General features: G+C 34.5%; 1 protein-coding gene across 1 annotated transcript in view; it reads left to right on the plus strand.

The window, feature by feature from the left end:
* The window catches only part of ATRNL1 (attractin like 1), a 716,619-nt gene that overhangs the window by 292,500 nt on the left and 403,545 nt on the right, over positions 1-20,574 (plus strand). The window contains exon 25 of the mRNA XM_081268108.1: positions 8,884-8,945. Coding sequence (XP_081124234.1) covers positions 8,884-8,945 — 62 coding nt within the window. The remainder of the gene's footprint in view (positions 1-8,883; positions 8,946-20,574) is intronic.

A 20,574-nucleotide genomic window follows, 5' to 3' on the forward strand; every position in this document is an offset into this window, starting at 1 on the left:
CTCATTCTCTCCCTTTCTACTTCCTAATGGGGACCTTCCTCTCCAGAGGTCTTTTGAGTTGTGCTCTGGGGGCTGTGCACCCGCCTTGAAGAGCTGTTTTGTATTGGGCAGTCACTGTGCCGGGATAGTGGCTGCCTGGGGAATTGTCAGTACCTGCCAAGCCTGTATTCCAAACTGAGAGTTGCCCCAACTAAAGATGGTGATGAAATTGACCCAAGATGGAGGCAGCTGCTTTCAGAAATGGGGAATTGAGTCAGGTGGGGGGGATGGGCAATGGCTTTGGGCGATATGTTCAGAGATGCAGCTTTGTGGCATTCAGTATTGTGGCTGTCAGCTATCTTCAGAGTCTGTGCCATGTTCTTGGGTTCAGGCAGGCTACTGCACAAAGGGGACTATGGCAGTGGCTGCAGAGTCCCAAGATGGAGGCAACCAGGGGAGCCCCACGTTGGTAGATGGGGTTCCATACGGGAGTGGCGGCTGGATTTCCTGTGCATAGGTAGCGGCTGGTGTCCTGCAAGGGAGTGGTGCCCCGGATATCTGTGCAGGTGGGCAGCCAGGAGTCCTGTGTGGGTGCTGATGCTGGTGGACCTGCTCAGACACCTGAGAGTCTATGTATGCAAGTAGTTGGGAGCCCTGCTCTGATGCTGAGTTCTGTATTCCTGCATTGGAACAGTGGTTGTGATTCCTGTGAAGGGGGTACTCTATGACTGGAAGAGAAGCAGTAGTTTATTACTTGAATCCCAGGTCACAGAGGAACACAGAATAATGCCTTCCTCTAGCCTGCCATCTTGGATCTTTCCTAAAAAACCATTCTTTTAAGGCAATCTCATTTGTTTTTCATAGGCAAAGAAATAATGCTTCAGGTAGTGCCACTTAATTTAAACTAGAAGATTGAAATCTGATCTCATTCACCTTCTGAAAGAAGTTGCTAGAAACAACATAGTTTAGAGTGTTCCTTGCTGAAATTCAGAAACTGAGGTACAAAATATATTTTTGATATTTTACTTATAGTATAGCTAGAATTGTAACAAAACAGAAACATATACATGTATATGAAAATGTATGTTTCCCAATGCTTTGAATTCTATAATAAATATCAATTTTATTAGGAAAAATCAGTTTACGATCTGAAGTTGGAAAGTAATTTTGAAATTTATTTGAATTATTTATGTAAGAGATTCAGATAAATATAATTTTTAATGTTTCTCTCAATAGCATCTGTACCTTAGTAACAGCATATGAAACTCTGATAATATTCTTAGTGTTAAGTTTGCTATGGAATTTATTCATTGATTCAGCAAACTTTAAATGTTTTCTCTTAAAAACATTTTTTTTAGTTGTAAATAGACACGATACATTTATTTTATTTGTTTATATTTATGTGTTGCTGATGATCAAACCCAGTGCCTCACACATGCTAGGCAAGTGCTCTACCACTAAACCACAACCCCAGCTCTAATGAAATGATTTCTATGTACAATGTTCCAAATACTGTTCTAACTGTTGGAATAAGTGCAATAAACAATATGAATTGCCGCAGTCTAGCTGGGCACAATTCAGGAGCCACTTGTCAAAAGAAACGAACTTTATTTTTAGAACCACACACGCCAAACCACACAGCTCTTCAGGAAAACCTTCAGAGCCCAACTGCCACCACTGGCTTCCCACAAAACTCTCCACCTCCCCCACTCCTCCTGCTCTTGAGGCCGATTGGCTGGGTCACGTGGGCGGAACCAAAAAAGTCCCCCAATTAGCAGCTCCATGGTCTGAAAGGGTGGAGAAACAGCCCAATGAGCATCACCGCAGAGGAGCCAATCAGTTGGCAGCTAGAAGTTTGCTGGGGCCCTTTCGGCTGTGGCTCTCAACAATGAATAAATTCACTTTTTTCAAAGAGCCTACATTTTACTGGGAAAATATAGTTTAATGATCACCCAGTAAAATAATGTCAAGTTACAGTATTAAAGAAAATGTTCACACAATAGTTTAGAGTAAGGAGAAGGACTAGTTTTGATGCATGTCTCTGAGAAGCCTGAGACCTGAGGTGAGACCTGACTTATGAGGAGAAAACCCTGTAAAGACCAGTTCCAACCCTGGCCCTCCCTTTGTATGCATTCCTCTTCCCCACAGGCCTCTGGTTTCATTGGAAGGGGTTTGGAGTTAGGGCATGCTATTCTCCATAAAGGAAAATTGAGCACAGACAAATGTATTTTATACACTAAGGAATGATTTCTTGTCCCAACCACTTGCATAATGAAAGATAGGATATTTTTCCTTTCTTTATTTCATTAGCTCTTTTCAAGTTGCAAAACAAGATATAATTCATTATTATCACCATTAATTGTCTGCTCCTTTGACTAAGAACTTTTTTTCCCTGTCACTTAATCTAAGTACCTGGCATAGAATCCAGATTGAAGTAGATACTTAATAGAATATTTAATGAATGAATAAATTGACATCCAATAAGAGAAATCTTAAAAAGTATCTTAGTCTGTTTTTCTTGGTATGACAGAATACCACAGACTTGGTAACATGTAATCCATTTCTTATAGTTCTGGAGGCTGGGAAGTTCAATACCAAACTTCTGACATCTGTTAAAGCCCTTCTTGTGTTATAATGTAGTGGAGGATGTAATTAGTGATTAGGAGGGAGTCTTAGAGCTTAGAAATGTCTCTCTTCTTATAAAGCCATTAATCCTATTATTTGGGCCCCATCTCCATTACCTGTTCTAACTCTAACTAGCACCCAAAGGCTCCATCTCCTAATACTATAAACATGAATTTTAAGGAAAGCATTATCAGCTCAGTTTGAATGTGAAAAACACATTCAAACTATAGCAAAAGGAAATCTTGATTGTCTGCTTGGTCTCGCTTGTCAGTTTTTCCAAATTACCCTTGAAACCTGTCTTTCCTTTCTAGAATCAGTCCAGTCTTATTTATTTATTTATTTACTTACTGACTTATTTTTCTAGTACTGAGGATTGAACCCAGATCTGCTTTACCAATGAACCACATCCCCAGTCCTCTCTGTTTTTTTATTTTGAGATAGGGTCTTGCTAAGCTTCTTAGGATCTCACTAAGTTGCTGAGGCTGGCCTTGGACTTGCAGTCCTTCTGCTTCACCCTCCTGAGTTGCTGGAATTACATGTGTGCAGTACTACACCCAGCCCAGTCTTGGTTTTAGAACCTGTGTCACAGTAGACTGTCTGCTTGGCCTTGCTTGGTCTGAGACAGGGGTTTCTCTAGATTATCTCCTGTGGAATTTCCTAAAGAGTCAAAAATGAAGATGCATTTTGACATATTTGCACAATTATTATAGTGTCGACTCTCCTGTTGAATACTCAGTGTGGAGCACTGTTCAGCCTATATGTGCTTAGTCTACATTTACTCATCAGCACTATTCTGTTAATAGATTGGTTCCTTTGAGGTATTCCTGGCTTCAGTTTTTAAAGGCAATTTATATTTCAGTAACCATTTTTAACAGTGACCTCCCCTGTTAATTTTATCCTACCATTTTACTTACCCAGAAAGGTAAGATAATATTGTCTGTAACAGAAATTGGTTGAGGTCTTCAGTCCATTTTTTTTAGTGTGCAGATATTATATTGTAACTTAATTTGTGAGAAACTATCGTTTATGACAATTTGGAAAATAGTGTTAATTCAGAGGATTATATACCACCTAGTAGTGGCATCTCAGTTTATAATCTAAAACAAAAGCTTAAATCAAAATAGCATTCATATCTCTAATCAAAACTTTTTAAAGTTTTTAAACTGTATTGTTACTAGATACAATAATGTAATTAATTCAAGTTTTAGACTGTTTAGTGCTTTACTTCATGATTATAACTTTTATAGCCTTCCTTGACTAAATATTCTTTGGGCAAATGTAGGAAATCATAGATATTTTCACATGTGTCTATGTTTTGCTTAATTACTTCAAATTGTGATTTTTGCTCTAAAATTCTAATTATATGGACCCACAAAAAACAAATATAACATAATGCAATTTTGTAGTACCAGCTTGGAATCATGTGCTTTGCCCATTTAAATTTATTATAATACTGTTGGTTATTCCTACTACTTAGGCATCAGTTAAATGAATTAATGTTGAATGATTTATGTTAAAGACTAACAAGTATTTTAGAGTGATAATACTAAGTTAAATTGGCAGTGCACAAAGAAATTGATAGCAAGTCCATAATCTGAATATGTATTGTTTTTTTCCTAAAAATATTTCACTTTCTCTAAGATTTCCTGGTTATGTTCCTCTACCCATTTACTTGGTTCTCCTTTCCTTTGCCTTTATTTACCCTGAATTGCTTAATTTTGATTTTCATGTTGAGTAGTTTCTCTTCAATCTGGGGTATATCCTGAAATGAAGATATGATTGTTTGCTCCTGAAAATTCATGTGGTCTAAATGTTCCAACCCTTTTTAGAATTTTCCAAGGAACCCTATACTCATCTGGTTTTAAATTGGGCAGAGCTATTTCTCCTTTATTTCTGTATTAAAATTGGCTCATGGGTTCCAGTGAATAGTGTTTGGACTTTTTGGATTTTCCTGTTATTTCCTCTTTTTCTTCCCACACAGACACTAGTATCATGTTACAACTTATGTCTGTGGTTTATGTACACCTTTCTGTGTTTTTGCATTTAAGGGACTAATTAATATGTCAGTTAATTTTTGTTGAAGTTATTGCCTATATTTTTAAAAAATATCGCAGTCTGTATTTTTTAAAATATTACAGTTGCCGTATCTTTTTAGGTGGGCATTCAGGAATGTTGAAAACTAGGCAAGCAGTATCACTGCCTACCTAGCACTCTGCCCCATGGATTGTATTTTTAAATTTTTCCACTGCTTCAGCTAGTTTTTGTCATATTTGTATTTAGTTTTAATTATATTTGAATCTGATAATATAACCTAGAAGACTACTATTTTAAGTACTAGTTTACATTGTTTCATTTTTCTTTATATTCTATGGTTCAAAGGAAAGATTTTTTAAAAGCCTTTGTTCCAGAGTATTCTGCTCTGATTCATACAGACTTCACTGGAATTTCAGTATGTAGTTTGTATTTTCTCCTAGTCCATATTCTCCATGTTATCCTTTCAGATTAAAACCTCCAACACTTCAATGGAAGTACATCTATTTAATTTTGAAGTTCATATTGCCAGATATAATACTCATATTTCCAACTTCATCTTACTTAACAGACTAAATCGACCAGTTCTTTTTTCTTGTGCCATTGCTCTTCCTTTACAATCTCAGCATAATGGTCTCCTGTTTTCCTCCTGGATAGTTTTACACATTTTAAATATTTTAGTTCTAATAATGGGATACCCTTGAGCTTACTCTTAGACTTTATTTTTCTGTTGTCTAGCCTATTTTCTAAAAAATACCATACAGTTTCTCCTGTCTTTTAAGAAATATCACCCTATATATTATTTTAAATGACATTTACCTTATTTTTATTTTGACTTCCAAATAGTTAAAATTAACCTTTCCACTGTTCTCTAAACTAGTACTTAATAATTTATTTTTGAATATTTTACAGGTATCTCATATTTAACATAAACATGCTTTTCTTTCTTTATCTATTAAGTCATATGGACCTTCTCTTGTCTTCTGCTTCTTATTAAGTAGAATGTCATCTGCCCAGTTGCTTAGAGCAATCCTTAATATTCCTTCTGAGTCCTCCCTTTTATTCATCTGTCATATCATATTTTTCAGCATGTCTTCTCTCTCTAGACTAGGTCCCTAACTACTTATTCTTTTGTCTCCATGACTACTTCTGTTATGCAAATTATTATCACCTCATATCTAGAAAAATCAAATATCCTCCTGTCTTAGCTCCTCACTTTCCTTTACTATCTATGTCTTTCCTACTCAGTGTGATTTTCTCTTGATAAATCATGTAACTCCATACCTCAAAACCTTCAGAGGTTCCTATTGCTCTTATAATATGTCGCAAACTATCATGGCCAGGGACTAGGGGATTATTTCCCACTTGCCAATCCATATGCATTTGCACCTACTGTGTCCCCTGAGCTCTTGTGACTTACGTTTAGTTGTTTAAAATATGTATAGCCTAAGCATCATCTTTATACTTGGGATGCCTTTGCCAACAGATCTTTGTGGTGGCTTTAAACATATTATTGGGATATGAGCTCCTATGTCACCTCTGTAGTCCTGATTTAAATTAGCCACACAATTACTTCATCATATCACTTTGGTTTTTCCTTCAGAACACTTACTACTATTGAAAATTATGATACTCACTTAACAAGTATACCTGGTTGTTTTCTTTCTCCAGTTATTGGAAAGCAAGCTGCAGGAGAATGGAGACTTTATTTTATTTCTTTGAAATTAATTTTTGGTCTGCTTGATCAGATGAATTCCAAAAGAGATATACATCTTAAGAATTTCTTCCTGTCAAATTCTGTGTGTCCAGACATTGTATTTCTACTTATTTTGACTGTGTTTTTGGTGCTTGTAGGTGTATTGTTGTGAAACCTTTTTTTTTTCCCGCCTTTTTTTTTTTTTAGCTAGGTATTGACTGAATTTCACTTCATTTTAAATATTTTGTTCTGTGTGTTTGTTGTTATTGTCTTTTTTTAGTTTCTCAAATTTTATTATTTTAATATATACATTTCACAAACAGAAACCCTCTTAACAGCATGCACAATTCCATAACCAATGGTTCAACTTTATTAACATTTTTCAACTATTTACACTCTCTTCTATCAACAAAAGTGCACTTCAATACAGCTTGACAAGATATACTTACCAACAATCTGTTTTGGGTTGATTTTGAAGTTGCCCATCAGTTATGTTTCCTTCTAATCTGGAATAATAATAAAGTAAACAGGACATGGAGATTAAATAGATTAGGCACCATCTTATTTTAGGAACCAAACACTGAACTAGAGCACTTTCTCCTCATCTCTTCCATAACCTCCAACTAAAATAGCTCAACAGGTGTTTCCAGGAAACTAAATAGAAAAGCAAAATGGGGTTACCAGCCTAGGCATAGAACAGATTGCACTTAGTTTTGCACAACTAAATGAAAAATTTCAGCCAGTTAGTTTTTGTAGTCTAATAAGTTATGAATCAATCTGTTAGTTTAGTGGTTTTTAAGTCTTTTATAATACTTTATATTTTAGATAAAATGTTTCACTGTTATAGATAGGTTTAGCGCTGCAAACAAGAAAACAATTGATCTTCCTCATTTTAGAAAGCTATTTAATTTTCATGGTGTTATTTCCTTGCATTGAAATCTGGGACAGATGTAGAGCTAATCTCCTTTGGTTTCAGGGATTAAAGTCCTCCTTTGTCACTTGTTCATTGTCTGAAATTGAGTGTTTTATATATTTTCTTTATTTTTTAATTGTTTAAAGCAGGAGAGAAAAGTCATTTCTGTTAGTCTATTTTGACAAAAATAGAAATTCTGTTACATATATAAAAGATTTTCATAAAAGATTATTATAAGAAAATGACAGCAAAGGCAGCAGAATACAACAGACACTAGTATGGCAATATGTAAATCAATGGATGTGTAACCAATGTGATTCTGCAATCTGTATACGGGGTAAAAATGGGAGTTCATAACCCACTTGAATCAAAGTGTGTAATATGATATATCAAGAACTATGTAATGTTTTGAACAACCAACAATAAAAAAAAAGAAAATGACAGTCCCTAGAAGAATAGTCAATACCTTAATTGTTTAGCCTTCAACTATGTGAAAAAACTTACATTGACCACCTCATTTATACATAATATAAAAATGCAATAAAGTGTATTATACCTATTATATGCCATAAAAACATTTATAATATATATGTGCATATATATGTATGTGTATATGTATATATATGTGTGTGTGTGTGTGTGTGTGTGTGTGTGTATATATATATATATATATATATATATAGTAGTGGTGCTGTGGATTGAGCCCAGGGCCTTGTGCATGCAAGGCAAGCCCTCTACCAACTGAGCTATATCCCCAGCCCTACCATATATTCTTATACACATTAAATTTCTATTAATTCTATTTTTAATTCTGATTAATTATATATTTTACCCTCACATTATGTGGTAGTTGCATTTATCATTACCATTACATATGGGAAAACTGAGATGTGAGTAGATTACCTAGTTTTCTAAAATATACATGGCTAGTCAGTGAGCTATCTTTCAAAATTAGTTATTGTCTCTCTAGATGTGCCACTGTTGCCTAATACAGTCTATAATACCTCTTCAGGAGAAGTGTCACAGTGTAATTTCTGTAATGTTAATTGAAATCAGGAACAGTTGTAGCTTTTTTGCTTATTTCACCTTTCACAATTATCTTTTGTTAATGTGATTTTAAAATTATATGACATATTTTATACTTTGTTGGTGTGTAGCAAAATATTTGTATGTGAGTATGCCTTTTCCCTGGACAAGGGTATGGAGGGGAAAACATTTTCTCAATTTCCTGTAATAAAGTTGAATTTTTGTTTCATTTCACAAGGAATTTTCAATTGCATTAATTGAAAATGTGATTATTACTAGATGTATAAACTTATTTACATATTTTAGTTAAGCATATTTAATCTGTCATAGCATTTTACATAGAACTGTTAGCTCACATTCTTGAAATAATTTTATAATAATTTTAACCACTCAATTTCATCGACTATGCAAAGACTATCATTAGTAGTTGAATATATTAGGCATTTTAGATAAAGTTTTAATGCCAGTATATTTTGTTTATTAATAAGGAGATCCAACTGTCTTAAAGACTTAGAAATACTGTATTTATAAATGCCATAAAACTTCACCTCAGGTTTTCAAGAAGAACTTGGATTCTGTAAGTTTCAAACTTTCTTTCATTTTGATTTTTCAGATCGCATTCTCACAACACAATACAATCATGGATCTTGTGCAGTTTTTTGTCACGTTCTTCAGGTAATTTGCTTTTCCTGACTGAATTTGTCAATCTGTTAGATAATTTATCAATTATCAAACTTTAAAATATATACTATATTCTGAATATGTATATAAATAAATCCTTACCACAGAGCAGAGGGAACATACTTCAAATATATACTTGTGCAGGATTATTTTAATGTTATACTACTAAATGGCTAATGGATTCCTTGAAAATAGGATAACTTTGTGTTCCTGTCACATAAATAGTTAAATCATGCTTTAATTAATGAAATTAAGCATTTCAGGTACCACACGGATTATTTGCATTTACTAGAATTAAGTCAATTCATTTCTTTCTTAGGTAGTGTGCTAAAGCCTGTGATGAATAAGAAAAAGTATGTGTTTTCTGTCCTGAAGGAGTTTGTAACCCAGAGGTACTATAAATGACGCATAGAACGTCATTCTCCAGAACATGAATTATGTGAGGTATTAATGATAGGTTCATAAAAAGGGTTCCATAATTAAACAGTTTTGGAAAATGCATATCCTAAAGTTAAAAATGGCTCTGTTGTTTGTTTTTCAACTGACATTACTTCTCAGAGCCCTTAATATGCCAACTTACAGTGCATCTTTTTGAGAGACTGATATTTGCAAGAATTTTTCATAAAATGAAAACTCTTTTGGGAACATTTATTTTCATTCCCAGCACTGGGTTAGGAGAGACTGAGTTTTAGCAGAAGAATATTCATGTTGTAAGATCTTAGAGGTGTTACTTTTGTAAACATTATTAGATATGTGTGCAGCAAATTTTGATCCCTTAGATGCCTTTGTGCAAATTAGACAAATGCTTCTTCTCTGGCAGACAAAGTCCCAAATCATGGCATACAACTTGAAAACTGAGTGCAGTGTGAATTATGAATCCCACTCACCAACTTAGCTGGGCTCTCTTACAGTGTAAGGAAATTATACAACTCAATTTTTGACATGTGGTAAGTTAGGCACTTTCCTAAACACTGAATAAACATTCTCTTCGGGGTTGTTAGATTCCCATACAGATCTTGAATTCCTGTTACCTTCTCCACATGGGTCTGTAAAAGTATTTTCTTTGAAAGGCCAGATAGTAAATGTCTCAAGATTGGTGGTCTCTACAGCCTGTTGCATCTACACAAAGTTCTTTCTCTACTGCTTAAGCAGCCAAAGCCAGTATGGAAATGAGTGGGAATGGTAGTGATCTAATAAAACTTTATTATAAAACATCTGTTGAATTTTGCCTGTGGAAATAATTTACCCAGCCATTAATCTAGCTTATGTCTGAGTACCGTTAATGACCAGAAACTCACCATCTCCTGATATTGCATTTTCTATCATCAGATAACTAACTGTTCTTTATAATTGAGTGGAAATCTGTCTCTCTATAATATCTTATCTAATTCATCCATAGGGACCATACATAACATGTCTAATCTCTCATCTCCACTTATAGCCTTTGGATTTTTAAAATTATTTTCTTCAATTTACATATTCCCTGTTCACATATCCATTTCTCTTGCTAAAGCCTTTGTTGTGTTGACCACTTTACTCTGAAAATAATGCTTGTCTGTGTCCTTTAAAATGATTAAATTTTTTTGTATTTCATATTTTTAACATATTTATTACTGATATATATCAAAAGTACATTCATTCTTTAAATGTTCCCTGAAAATGAAATGTGAGAAAATATATGTAGTTGTGATTTATGATTTTATATTTCAAAATATATGAGTTTTAAGGCTACTAACAAAGATATACTGTATGTTTTAGAAAGCACAAGAAGTTACAATTATTTAATGTATCAAAATGAAACTACTTTTTGATGCAGAATATTGTGGATAAAAATATATACTTACCTGAAAAGTTCAGCTAAGTGTAAAAAATTCACAAAGTTGAATATATATGTAAATGATTTAAATGTTTAGGGTTTTATTTTTAAGCTTTTGGATTTGTGTGCTTATTTAAGTTCAGTACCTCTTTTATTAAGCAAAAGAAGGCTGGTATTAATGTTTTCCATGCTTTAGAGATAATCCTATTTATTAGGTTGTCACCATGGGCAAAGTAAAATAAAATATTCTAATCATTGTGTGAGATCAAATATATTCAATGGGCTTTTTGTCATTTAAATTTCTTCCAGTAGTGAAATGTAAATTAGACAATTTAAAAATCATTTCATTGTTAAGAGAATAACATGGACAGAATATTTTTAAGTTTATTATATATTTTTTAGAAGGCCACTGCTAAATTTAAGAGATTTAAACAGGTTAACATTCACAGATGCCTTTCAGTCAGGCCATCTTTGCTGCTATTGCTCTTTCTAAGCTGGTTTATGGGTAACAAAGACAAGTTAATGTGTCAGCTTTCAGTTTGGTCATCGTTCCATGGAATCAGTTCTCAGACTCTATGCCAGTGTTTTATCTCTGTACTGTCAGAGTTCTAGTGGTAAGCATCATTGGGCTGGTACTGAAGAGATCATTCACAGACATAGCCTGGCTCCAGTTTTAGTGTTTTATTCCATCTTCATTTGGTCACCTAGCTTCTCTTTTAACATATAGAATTAAAGGGATTTTGTTGTTGGTTCTAGTGAGGGTGTGCAATATAATGTAACAAATAATTACAAAACTAATGAGAATTGTTTATTTTCAATAGTGTTTAAGTTGTATAAAATGGAAAAGTACCTGAATCTGAAAAGTCTGAATTATTTACCTAAAAAAATAAATGGAGACATGGTAAATTTTCAATGGTGGCACTGTTTTTCACTATACCACTTAGTACTGTTGTGATCAGGAGGGGCAGTTTCAGAGATTGTCAATTGCTTTTTCCCCACTGTGCTTCATCTAATTGTAAGAGCCATGAACATAATACAGTGATTACTCCAACTACCTTGTACATAAGTTCTAAATACACACTTAAGGACTGGGGAAATTATCACTGGATTGATTCACAGACACAGTTGGTACACTGTGAGCAACCATCTGTTACTTGCTTCCCTCTACCACCCCACCCCCACTGCACCTTGACCCCAACCCTAATAAGGTGCCATGATAACAATTTGAGTCCATGGGTATGTGTGTCACTTCTGATCTCATGTCTGCTAATAGACAAAATGTTTATTCCCCTTGCACCATTTATATAGCAATGTATATTATTGGATATATTCTCAAGTTTGTGGCATTAAGTATCTTCAGGGATCATTTTATTAATTTTTCAAGACATTTTAGTGTTTTTCCTTCAGATCCAGCCACCTGTTTATTCAATGGATTCTGGATTTGAAAATTAAGTCTGAGAACTGAGCAGAGAATTATGACTTTCCATTGAAGCAACCACCTTCAACTTCCTGTTCCACCTTCCTTGCTTAATGGAAAACTAGACACCCCAGAGCACCATTGTTGGCTGTCTACCTATTTCACCTCTCAAGAAACCAAGCTTTATTAATCATCCCTACAATTCTTTGTGGACCAATCCCCTTGGCAGCACCTACATTCTTGTTAATTTAATTATGGTAATTATGGCTCCTGAGTCTGGCAGTTAAGCATTGACATCTGTCCTTTATTACTCTGGGCACCCATGTCCCTCACCTCATGGCAATTAACAAATCTGTCCCTGTGACTGCCTTTCCTATTTTCAGCTCTAGTCTACAAAAGGAAGGCAACACTAAACTTCTTTATGATACTAGTATCCTTCTCATAGTATATTCCTAATGATCTTGGTGAATGGTAAGGCCTCCAGGCCTTCATGAAGCTGAAGTGCTCTATAGTCCTTTTGGCCTTATATAATATATCCATTCCAGCATATTTCCTGTCTCTTGTTTTTTTATCCCTTTCTCTTCCACCTGCTGGGGCAACTCCAGTGTTTCACTTTCACTTTGTATTGGCCATTGACTTTTACAGGCTTCTAATAGTCACTCCATAACAACTTTTTACCATTTTTCTGGAATCCTCATTAGGACATTTCATCTCTTGTGTTCCTGAAAATATACACTAAAATCAATGAATATTTGTTTATTCAATCTTACATTCTATCTCACTTGGTTAAATATCATACAAATGCAATGGCTCTTGCTAGTATAGCTGGCTAATTCTTGCAGCTGTTTCAAGTATACACTCTCTTTCTTCTTTTCTCAGGCTCAACTAGGTTATATAGTGATTTAACCTTTCCCATTGCTCAGGCAGTTAGGAAAGGAAGTGGGGATAGTCTCTGAGGGGAGCAACTGTTGCCTCAGATTAAAAAGGGCTCTCGGTGTCTTCTAGCATGGCAAAATACTGGTTATTGCTAAGTTAGGGATCTGTAGAAACAACATCTTCAGAAGCATACATCCAAGTTGTTCCATATTTCACTGCCCGTGGTCTTCCAAACCATGGCCCTTACCTTTACATGACAGAAATGCTTTGAGAATTCTGTCATCTCTTGGGCTCCACTGCTCTACCAGATCAGCTTGCTGATCATCCATGTTGGCTCCTTTGTCAGGAATAAGAACCTCATTTGAAGTTAAGAGACCCTATTTTGCAGGGGCTCAGTCCCTGGGAAACAGATGAGGTATCCTGGCAGGTAAAAGATGTGAGGTGCAGATGGGATAGTAGACATGCTTTATTTGGAGATAACCACAGCCCCAAGTCCTCAGCCTTTATCCCCCAACCTCATGAGTCTTTCCATAGGTGTTTTTTAATATGCAGGCCAGACACAAATGGCACATTGCCAACAGGTTGCAAAAATGAGTGTTTGCTCACAAGAGAATATTTTATGGCCTTGAGTATATACGCTGAATTAGGGTGTTCATGACTTTGGCTACATACTAAAAGCATAGTCCGCTAGAAGCCTCTGTGAGGGAGCCTAACTATAACCATCTCCGGCCTGCCTTATAGACAGGTTGAATTGGTTTAGCTAGTCATGTTTGTTAATGGCCTTCTCTCAGTTTCCCTATGAAAGTATCAATGCACAGTAATAAGTCAATTATACTTTCTTTTGAAGGTGTTATCCCCATCTTTCAAATGCCTAAACTGTTCTGTGCACCCTAATAGTTCCTTCATAAGGACATTTTCTCAGGTAACCACTGTTGAAATTTTTGACAACTTAACCCTTCTTCAAGGGACTATCTGTGCCCCACCTAGGAACATGGATGCTATTCTTTTAGCCTCCCAAGCAATGAGTGAGTCAGTTTCAAATCCCCATCTTCTATTTATTCAGACAATTCCTCAGAGAAGCAGATGCTCAGATGGGATTAGATAAGCAGTAAATAAAGTAGAGAAACCTCTTGTGAGGGAAAATTGGAAGGGAGTATAAGAAATGGTGGAAGAACTCTCAGGTCACAATGCCGACACATTTGTGAAGGAGAAAAGAAAGGGAAGTTGAATGAAAGAACCCAAGAGTACAGGGCGCACTAATAAAGTTCACCAAGACCATTGTGTGTCCTTGAACTAAATTACAAGGAAGACTTTTATTTTCCAGGAATGGGGCTGCATTGATGTCTCTGTCATGCTGACAGACTAAGAACAGCCTTTGGGGAAAGTGGCCTCAGCATGAATAATACAGAGATCAGTTTAAGCGGGCAGAAGCTGTGCACACTGATCAACTATGCTCTCTGCAGTTAGGGATCAGAAAGAGCACATTTTAAAAACATTTTAAAGGTTGGCCCAATAAAGGTATTTGTTGCTCAAAAATTGGTAGAACTGACCTGGACAAGTATATGCATTTGAAGCCAGTCTCAGAAAAATCATAAGTTAAAGTTTTCTCTCATATGTGGAAGCTATACCAAAATAAGGGAAAGAAAGAGGGGAAAATTGGATATCATAAAGACAATAGAAAGATAGAGTAGAAAGAGGTGCAGAAGGAAGGAGGAGTGAACAAAAGGGGGAGGAAATGCAGAAGCAATTTTAAAAAGTCATGCTTTGTGCATATATAAGTAAAAGAGGAAATTTCAACCTTATGTATAAGAAGAAAGAACCAATCAAAAGTCAATAAATAGATGAGGGAAAAGAAGATAAATAGAGTAGAGGTAGGAGAATGGCAGGGAGGGAGAAGGGGAGGAAAAGGGAGAGAAAGTGAACTGAAATCAAATTCCATGCATGTACTAATGTGTTGGTATGAATTAAACTACTATGTGTAACTGTAATGCTCTAATAAAAAATAGTAAAAAAAAAGACTACGTGCATACATGCATTTGTTAAGGCTTTTAATTTTTAATATTATTTTATGGGTAGATTTTTCAATTGTGTTACATTCATTAATATTTATGAGTCCTCACTGGTTTTGGTTTTTCTAGACATAGTTGGTAATTGCTTTAGGAAATGGTCTATTTTATTTTTCAAATTTATTGACACACTTTTTTCCAATAACATTCTAAAATTTCTCCTGTATTAGAATTATGCTTCCACTTCTAATGTAATTTTTCATATTTTTTTCTATTTTTTTTCTTGACCAACTGTGCAAGAGCTTTGGAAGTTTTGGGAATCACATCACAAGCCATGAGTTATTGTTTTCTAATTAACTATTTTCTTTTATTTCTACTTTTTGGAGTTTCTCTATTACTTATTTTTTCTAACGTCTTTATTTGATATTATAATCCTTTCTAGCTCATTGATTTCTAGCAGTTTGCTTCTAATACACACATTTATGGCTACTGAGTTTTTCTTGTTGTTGTTGCTAATTCTGCTTCATCTGCACGCCAAGAACTTCAATATATGTAGTATGCTGGGCTCAAAGGATGATTTAGAAATTGTTCCTTTCTCTCCGATTTTTGGGAAAAGCTGAGAAGGATTGGTGTTAGTTCTTTAAATGTTTGGTAAGATTTGCCAATAAAGCCATCAGATCTTGGGCTTTTCTTTCTTGGGAAATTTTTGATTGCCAATTCAATCTCCTTACTATTTATAGATCAATTCAGTTTTTCTAGTTCTTTGGGATTCAGTCTCGGTTTGTTTTGTTGCTTTAGAAATCTGTTCATCTAAGTTATCTAGTTTGTGGCACCATTAGTACTTTCTTAAAATAACTTTTTATTTCTGTAGAATCAGAAGTAATCTCCTTACTTTCTGATTTTAGTAGTTTGAGTTTTCTCTTTTTTTTTTCTTTAGCAATCTAGGTAATTTGTCTATTTTGTTTGCAGAACTAACTATTGGCATTATTGAATTTTTCCTAATGTTTTTCTCTTTTCTATGTCAATTACCTCTGTTCTAAACTTTATTATTCACCTTTATGTGTCCACTAGTTTTGCATTTAGTTTATCTGTTCTTCTAGCTCTTTATATTACAAAGTTAGGTTATGGTTTGAAATTTTTTCTTTTTGATGTATGCCTTTATAACTATAAATCTTCCTTTCTCCACTGCTTTTACTATCTGCTATATGTTTTGGAGTTCTGTTTTCACTTTCATTTTTCTCTAAGAATTTTTAATTTCTCTTGTTATTTCTTCTTTGATTCACTGGATGTTTAAGAGTATATGATTTAATTTTTGTATTTTTTGAATTTTCTACTTTTCCCTCTGTTGTTGATTTCTACTTTCATCTTGTTGTTAGAGAAGATACTTTGTTTGCTATCTATCATTTCAAATTTGTTGACACTTGATTTGTGACTTAAATGTGGTCTGTCATAGAAAATTCCCCCTTGACCTGAGGAGAATATGTATATTCTATTGTTCTTAGATATAGGAGGCTGTATGTATCTGTTAGACATGGTTGTTCTATTGTGTTGTTAAAGCCCTGTATTTCCTTGCTTATCTTCTGATTGTTCTTTTAATTACTAAGAGTGAAGATGAAATATTGTTTTAATCATTTTGAGGTTTCTTTATCCCAATAAGTAATTTGCCTTAAAGTATATTTGATTTGAAATAAATGTAGATATAGATATACAATGTCCTTATTTACTTATTTCTATGTGGTGCTGGGGTGCCTCACATGTGCTAGGCAAGTGTTCTACCACTGAACCATGACTCCAGCCCCCTCAACATTTTTTATTTTGAATTTTCAATGAATTTCTTTTACATCATAAATGTTTGAATATTGTTATGATTTGTTTCAGTTATTGAAGAATCTCTGAATTTTTAGTGATGGGGAAATGCAAATTTAGTGAATTTCTGTTATTTTGATTGTTGCTTATATTGTAATTTATCTATCTTAACTTTCATTTTTAAAATGCTTTCTCAAATCATGTTTTTTTCTTCTCCTGTGCTTTCCATTAAATTGCATTTGTTTCTTATTTTTCTTATCTTTTTCCTTCTAGCAGTTTAGGACTTATACATTTTTTAAATTAACAATCACTATTAATTTTAACAAGCATACCCATACTAATGTTAATCAGTATCTCCTTTCTTCCTGGATTGTATAGGAGTCCAAGGAAACTGAAACTTTCAGTTTTACATATTATTGTCTCATTTATAAATGTGCTTTCTGATTTTAATTTTTTAAACAGCTTTTTAAAAATACATATATAATATAGTTCAGCCATTTAAAATGCACGATTTGATTGTTCTGTAACAATCATCAAAATCATTTTTATGTATTTTCATTGCTCCACGAAGAAACCAAATGCCTATTAGTAGTCACTCCCCTTCCCTCCCACAAACCTCAGTTATGGACAATATATAATCTACTTCTGTATATACATTTACTTATTATATTGACATTTCATATAAATGGAATCATATAGCATGTATTCCTTTGTGATTGGCTTTTTTCATTTAGCATAAAGTTTTTAAGGCTTATCCATAATGTAGAATGGATCTGTACTTTATTTCATTTTATTGCTGAATAATATTTTATTTTGTGATATAATACATTTTACTTCTCCACTTATCACTTGACAGATATTTGGGTTAGTTCCTTTGGCTGTTGTAAATAATGCCACTATGAACATTTGCATATAAAATTTTATATAGAAGTGTTTTTATTCTTGTTGAGTTTATAAGTAGGAACAGAATTGTTGATCTTGTTGCATTTTAAGAAATTGCCAAAACTTTTTCTATAGATGTGTTATGGTTCACTCTCACCAGTAAGGAAAAGATTGCCAGTCTCTTTATCTTTATAACTCTTGTTAATAACTGTTTCTTTTTAAAATTATAGCCATCTTAGTAACTACAAAGGGAAAGAGAGATGAACTTATTGGAGGAATTAAAAAGAAATGGTTTAGGTAGAAGTTGGGGAATTCAAAAGCAAAATAAACAGTATGAGGTAAGCAGTCAGCTATGACTATGGAAATGGATGTGCCAATGGGAAGAATAATGCCAAATTAATACAGTGATCAAGTTATTGGGGAAATGAGACATTTAATCATGTTGAACATAGGATATTTTAAAAGAGAAAAAAGAAAAAATGTAAGTCCCTAGTGGAAAAGAAGTAAACCTAAGTAATTAATAAGAAATATCTCTACATTGAAGGAATATTTGGCCTAAAGATTTTTTTTTAAATATGGTGCAAAGAAAAAGATCAATATAAAGGATGAAAAATAAATAAGAGTCCTGTTTTTCAGAAACGAGCTTATGATGATGGATAAATTATTGGAAATGAGACCTGAAGGTACAGATTTAACTAAGTAGAAGTAATAATGACTTACTGTATTAACTGTTTAATTTTTCTGTGGCTTTGTTACAAAATAAACTAGATATTTATGTCCCAATTGCTCTTGTAAATCACAGTATTCAGTATGGTAGGAAAAAAACTAGTGACAGTGCAAAGTTTATTGCCATTAGCTTTACCAGTGTTCCACATCTAATTTACAGTGCTGAGGTTTGGACATTAGAGGCAGAAACAGACTTCTCTCGGAGTCCTGTCAGTAAGTCGCACTTAGAGGTGAATGTGGTGTAGCACCTCCAAGCTAACTTGTCCCAACTTAAGCTAACTGTCTTGGCAGACAGCCTTTCCTTTCCAGTATTCTCTAGCTCAGTTATAGTATCAGTACTTACCTAACTTCAGTACTGGAGAAGTAGCTAGGTACTCTACTCTCCTGAGTATCCTACAAACCCTAATCCTACCTTCTTTTATCAATATTATATTTAAAACAGCCAAAGTGATTTTTTTTTAAAACTAAACTAAGTAACACTGCAGTTTCAAACTTCCTTTCACATTTATAGTTCACATTATGGCTTCAGGTTTTTACATAACTTGGTCTAATTATCTGTCCCATCTCAAATTATTATCTTTTTTTTCTTTTTTTATTGATTATTTAAAACATTACATAGCTCATGATATATCATCTTTCATACATTTGACTCAAATTGGGTTTTGAACTCCCATTTTCACCCCAAATACAGATTGCAGAATCACATCTGTTACATATTCACATTTTTACATAATGGCATATTAGTGACTGTTGTATTCTGCTATCTTTCCTATCCCCTACTATCCCCCCTCCTCTCCCCTCCCCTCCCATCTTCCCTCTCTACTCCTCTGCTGTTGTTCAATTCTCTCCCTTTTTTTCCCTCCCCCTTGCCCCTCATAACCTCTTATAATTTTATGTATCATTGAAGGTCTCCTACCATTTCCATATGCTTTCCCTTTTCTCTCCCTTTCTCTCCCCCCATTCGTCTTTGTTTACTGTAGTCTTTTCCTCATGCTCTTCCTTCCTGTTCTGTTCTTAGTTGCTCTCTTTATATCAAATCAGACGTTTGGCATTTGTTTTTTAGGGCTTGGCTAGCTTCACTTAGCATAATCTGCTCTAATGCCATCCATTTCCCTGCAAATTCTATGATTTTGTCATTTCTTAGTGCTGCATAATACTCCATTGTGTATAGATGCCACATTTTTTTTTATCCATTCATCTATTGAGGGGCATCTAGGTTGGTTCCACCTTCTAGCTATTGTGAATTGTGCCGCTATAATCATTGATGCAGCCGTATCCCTATAGTGTGCTCTTTTAAGGTCCTCAGGGAATAGTCCGAGAAGGGTGATAGCTGGGTCAAATGGTGGATCCATTCCCAGCCTTCCCAGGAATCTCCATACTGCTTTCCAAATTGGCCTCACCAATTTGCAGTCCCACCAGCAGTGTACAAGTGTACCCTTTTCCCCACATCCTCGCCAACACTTATTGTTGTTTGACTTCATCGTGGCTGCCAATCTTACTGGAGTGAGATGGTATCTTAGGGTGGTTTTGATTTGCATTTCTCTTATTGCTAGAGATGGTGAGCATTTTTTCATGTACTTGTTGATTGATTGTATGTCCTCCTCTGAGAAGTGTCTGTTCAGGTCCTTGGCCCATTTGTTGATTGGGTTATTTGTTATCTTATTGTTTAATTTTTTGAGTTCTTTGTACATTCTGGATATTAGGGCTCTATCTGAGGTGTGGGGGGTAAAAATTTGTTCCCAGGATGTAGGCTCTCTATTTACCTCTTTTATTGTTTCTCTTGCTGAGAAAAAACTTTTTAGTTTAAGTAAGTCCCATTTGTTTATTCTTGTTATTAACTCTTGTGCTATGGGTGTCCTATTAAGGAATTTGGAGCCCGACCCCACAATATGTAGCTCATAGCCAACTTTTTCTTCTATCAGACGCAGTGTCTCTGATTTGATATCTAGCTCCTTGATCCATTTTGAGTTAATTTTTGTGGATGGCGAGAGAAAGGGATTCAATTTCATTTTGTTGCATATGGATTTCCAATTTTCCCAGCACCCTTTGTTGAAGATGCTATCCTTCCTCCGTTGCATGTTTTTAGCCCCTTTA

This window comes from Spermophilus citellus (genome assembly GCF_964194105.1).
Source record: "Spermophilus citellus genome assembly, chromosome: 15".
NCBI classification, from domain to species: Eukaryota; Metazoa; Chordata; class Mammalia; order Rodentia; family Sciuridae; genus Spermophilus; species Spermophilus citellus.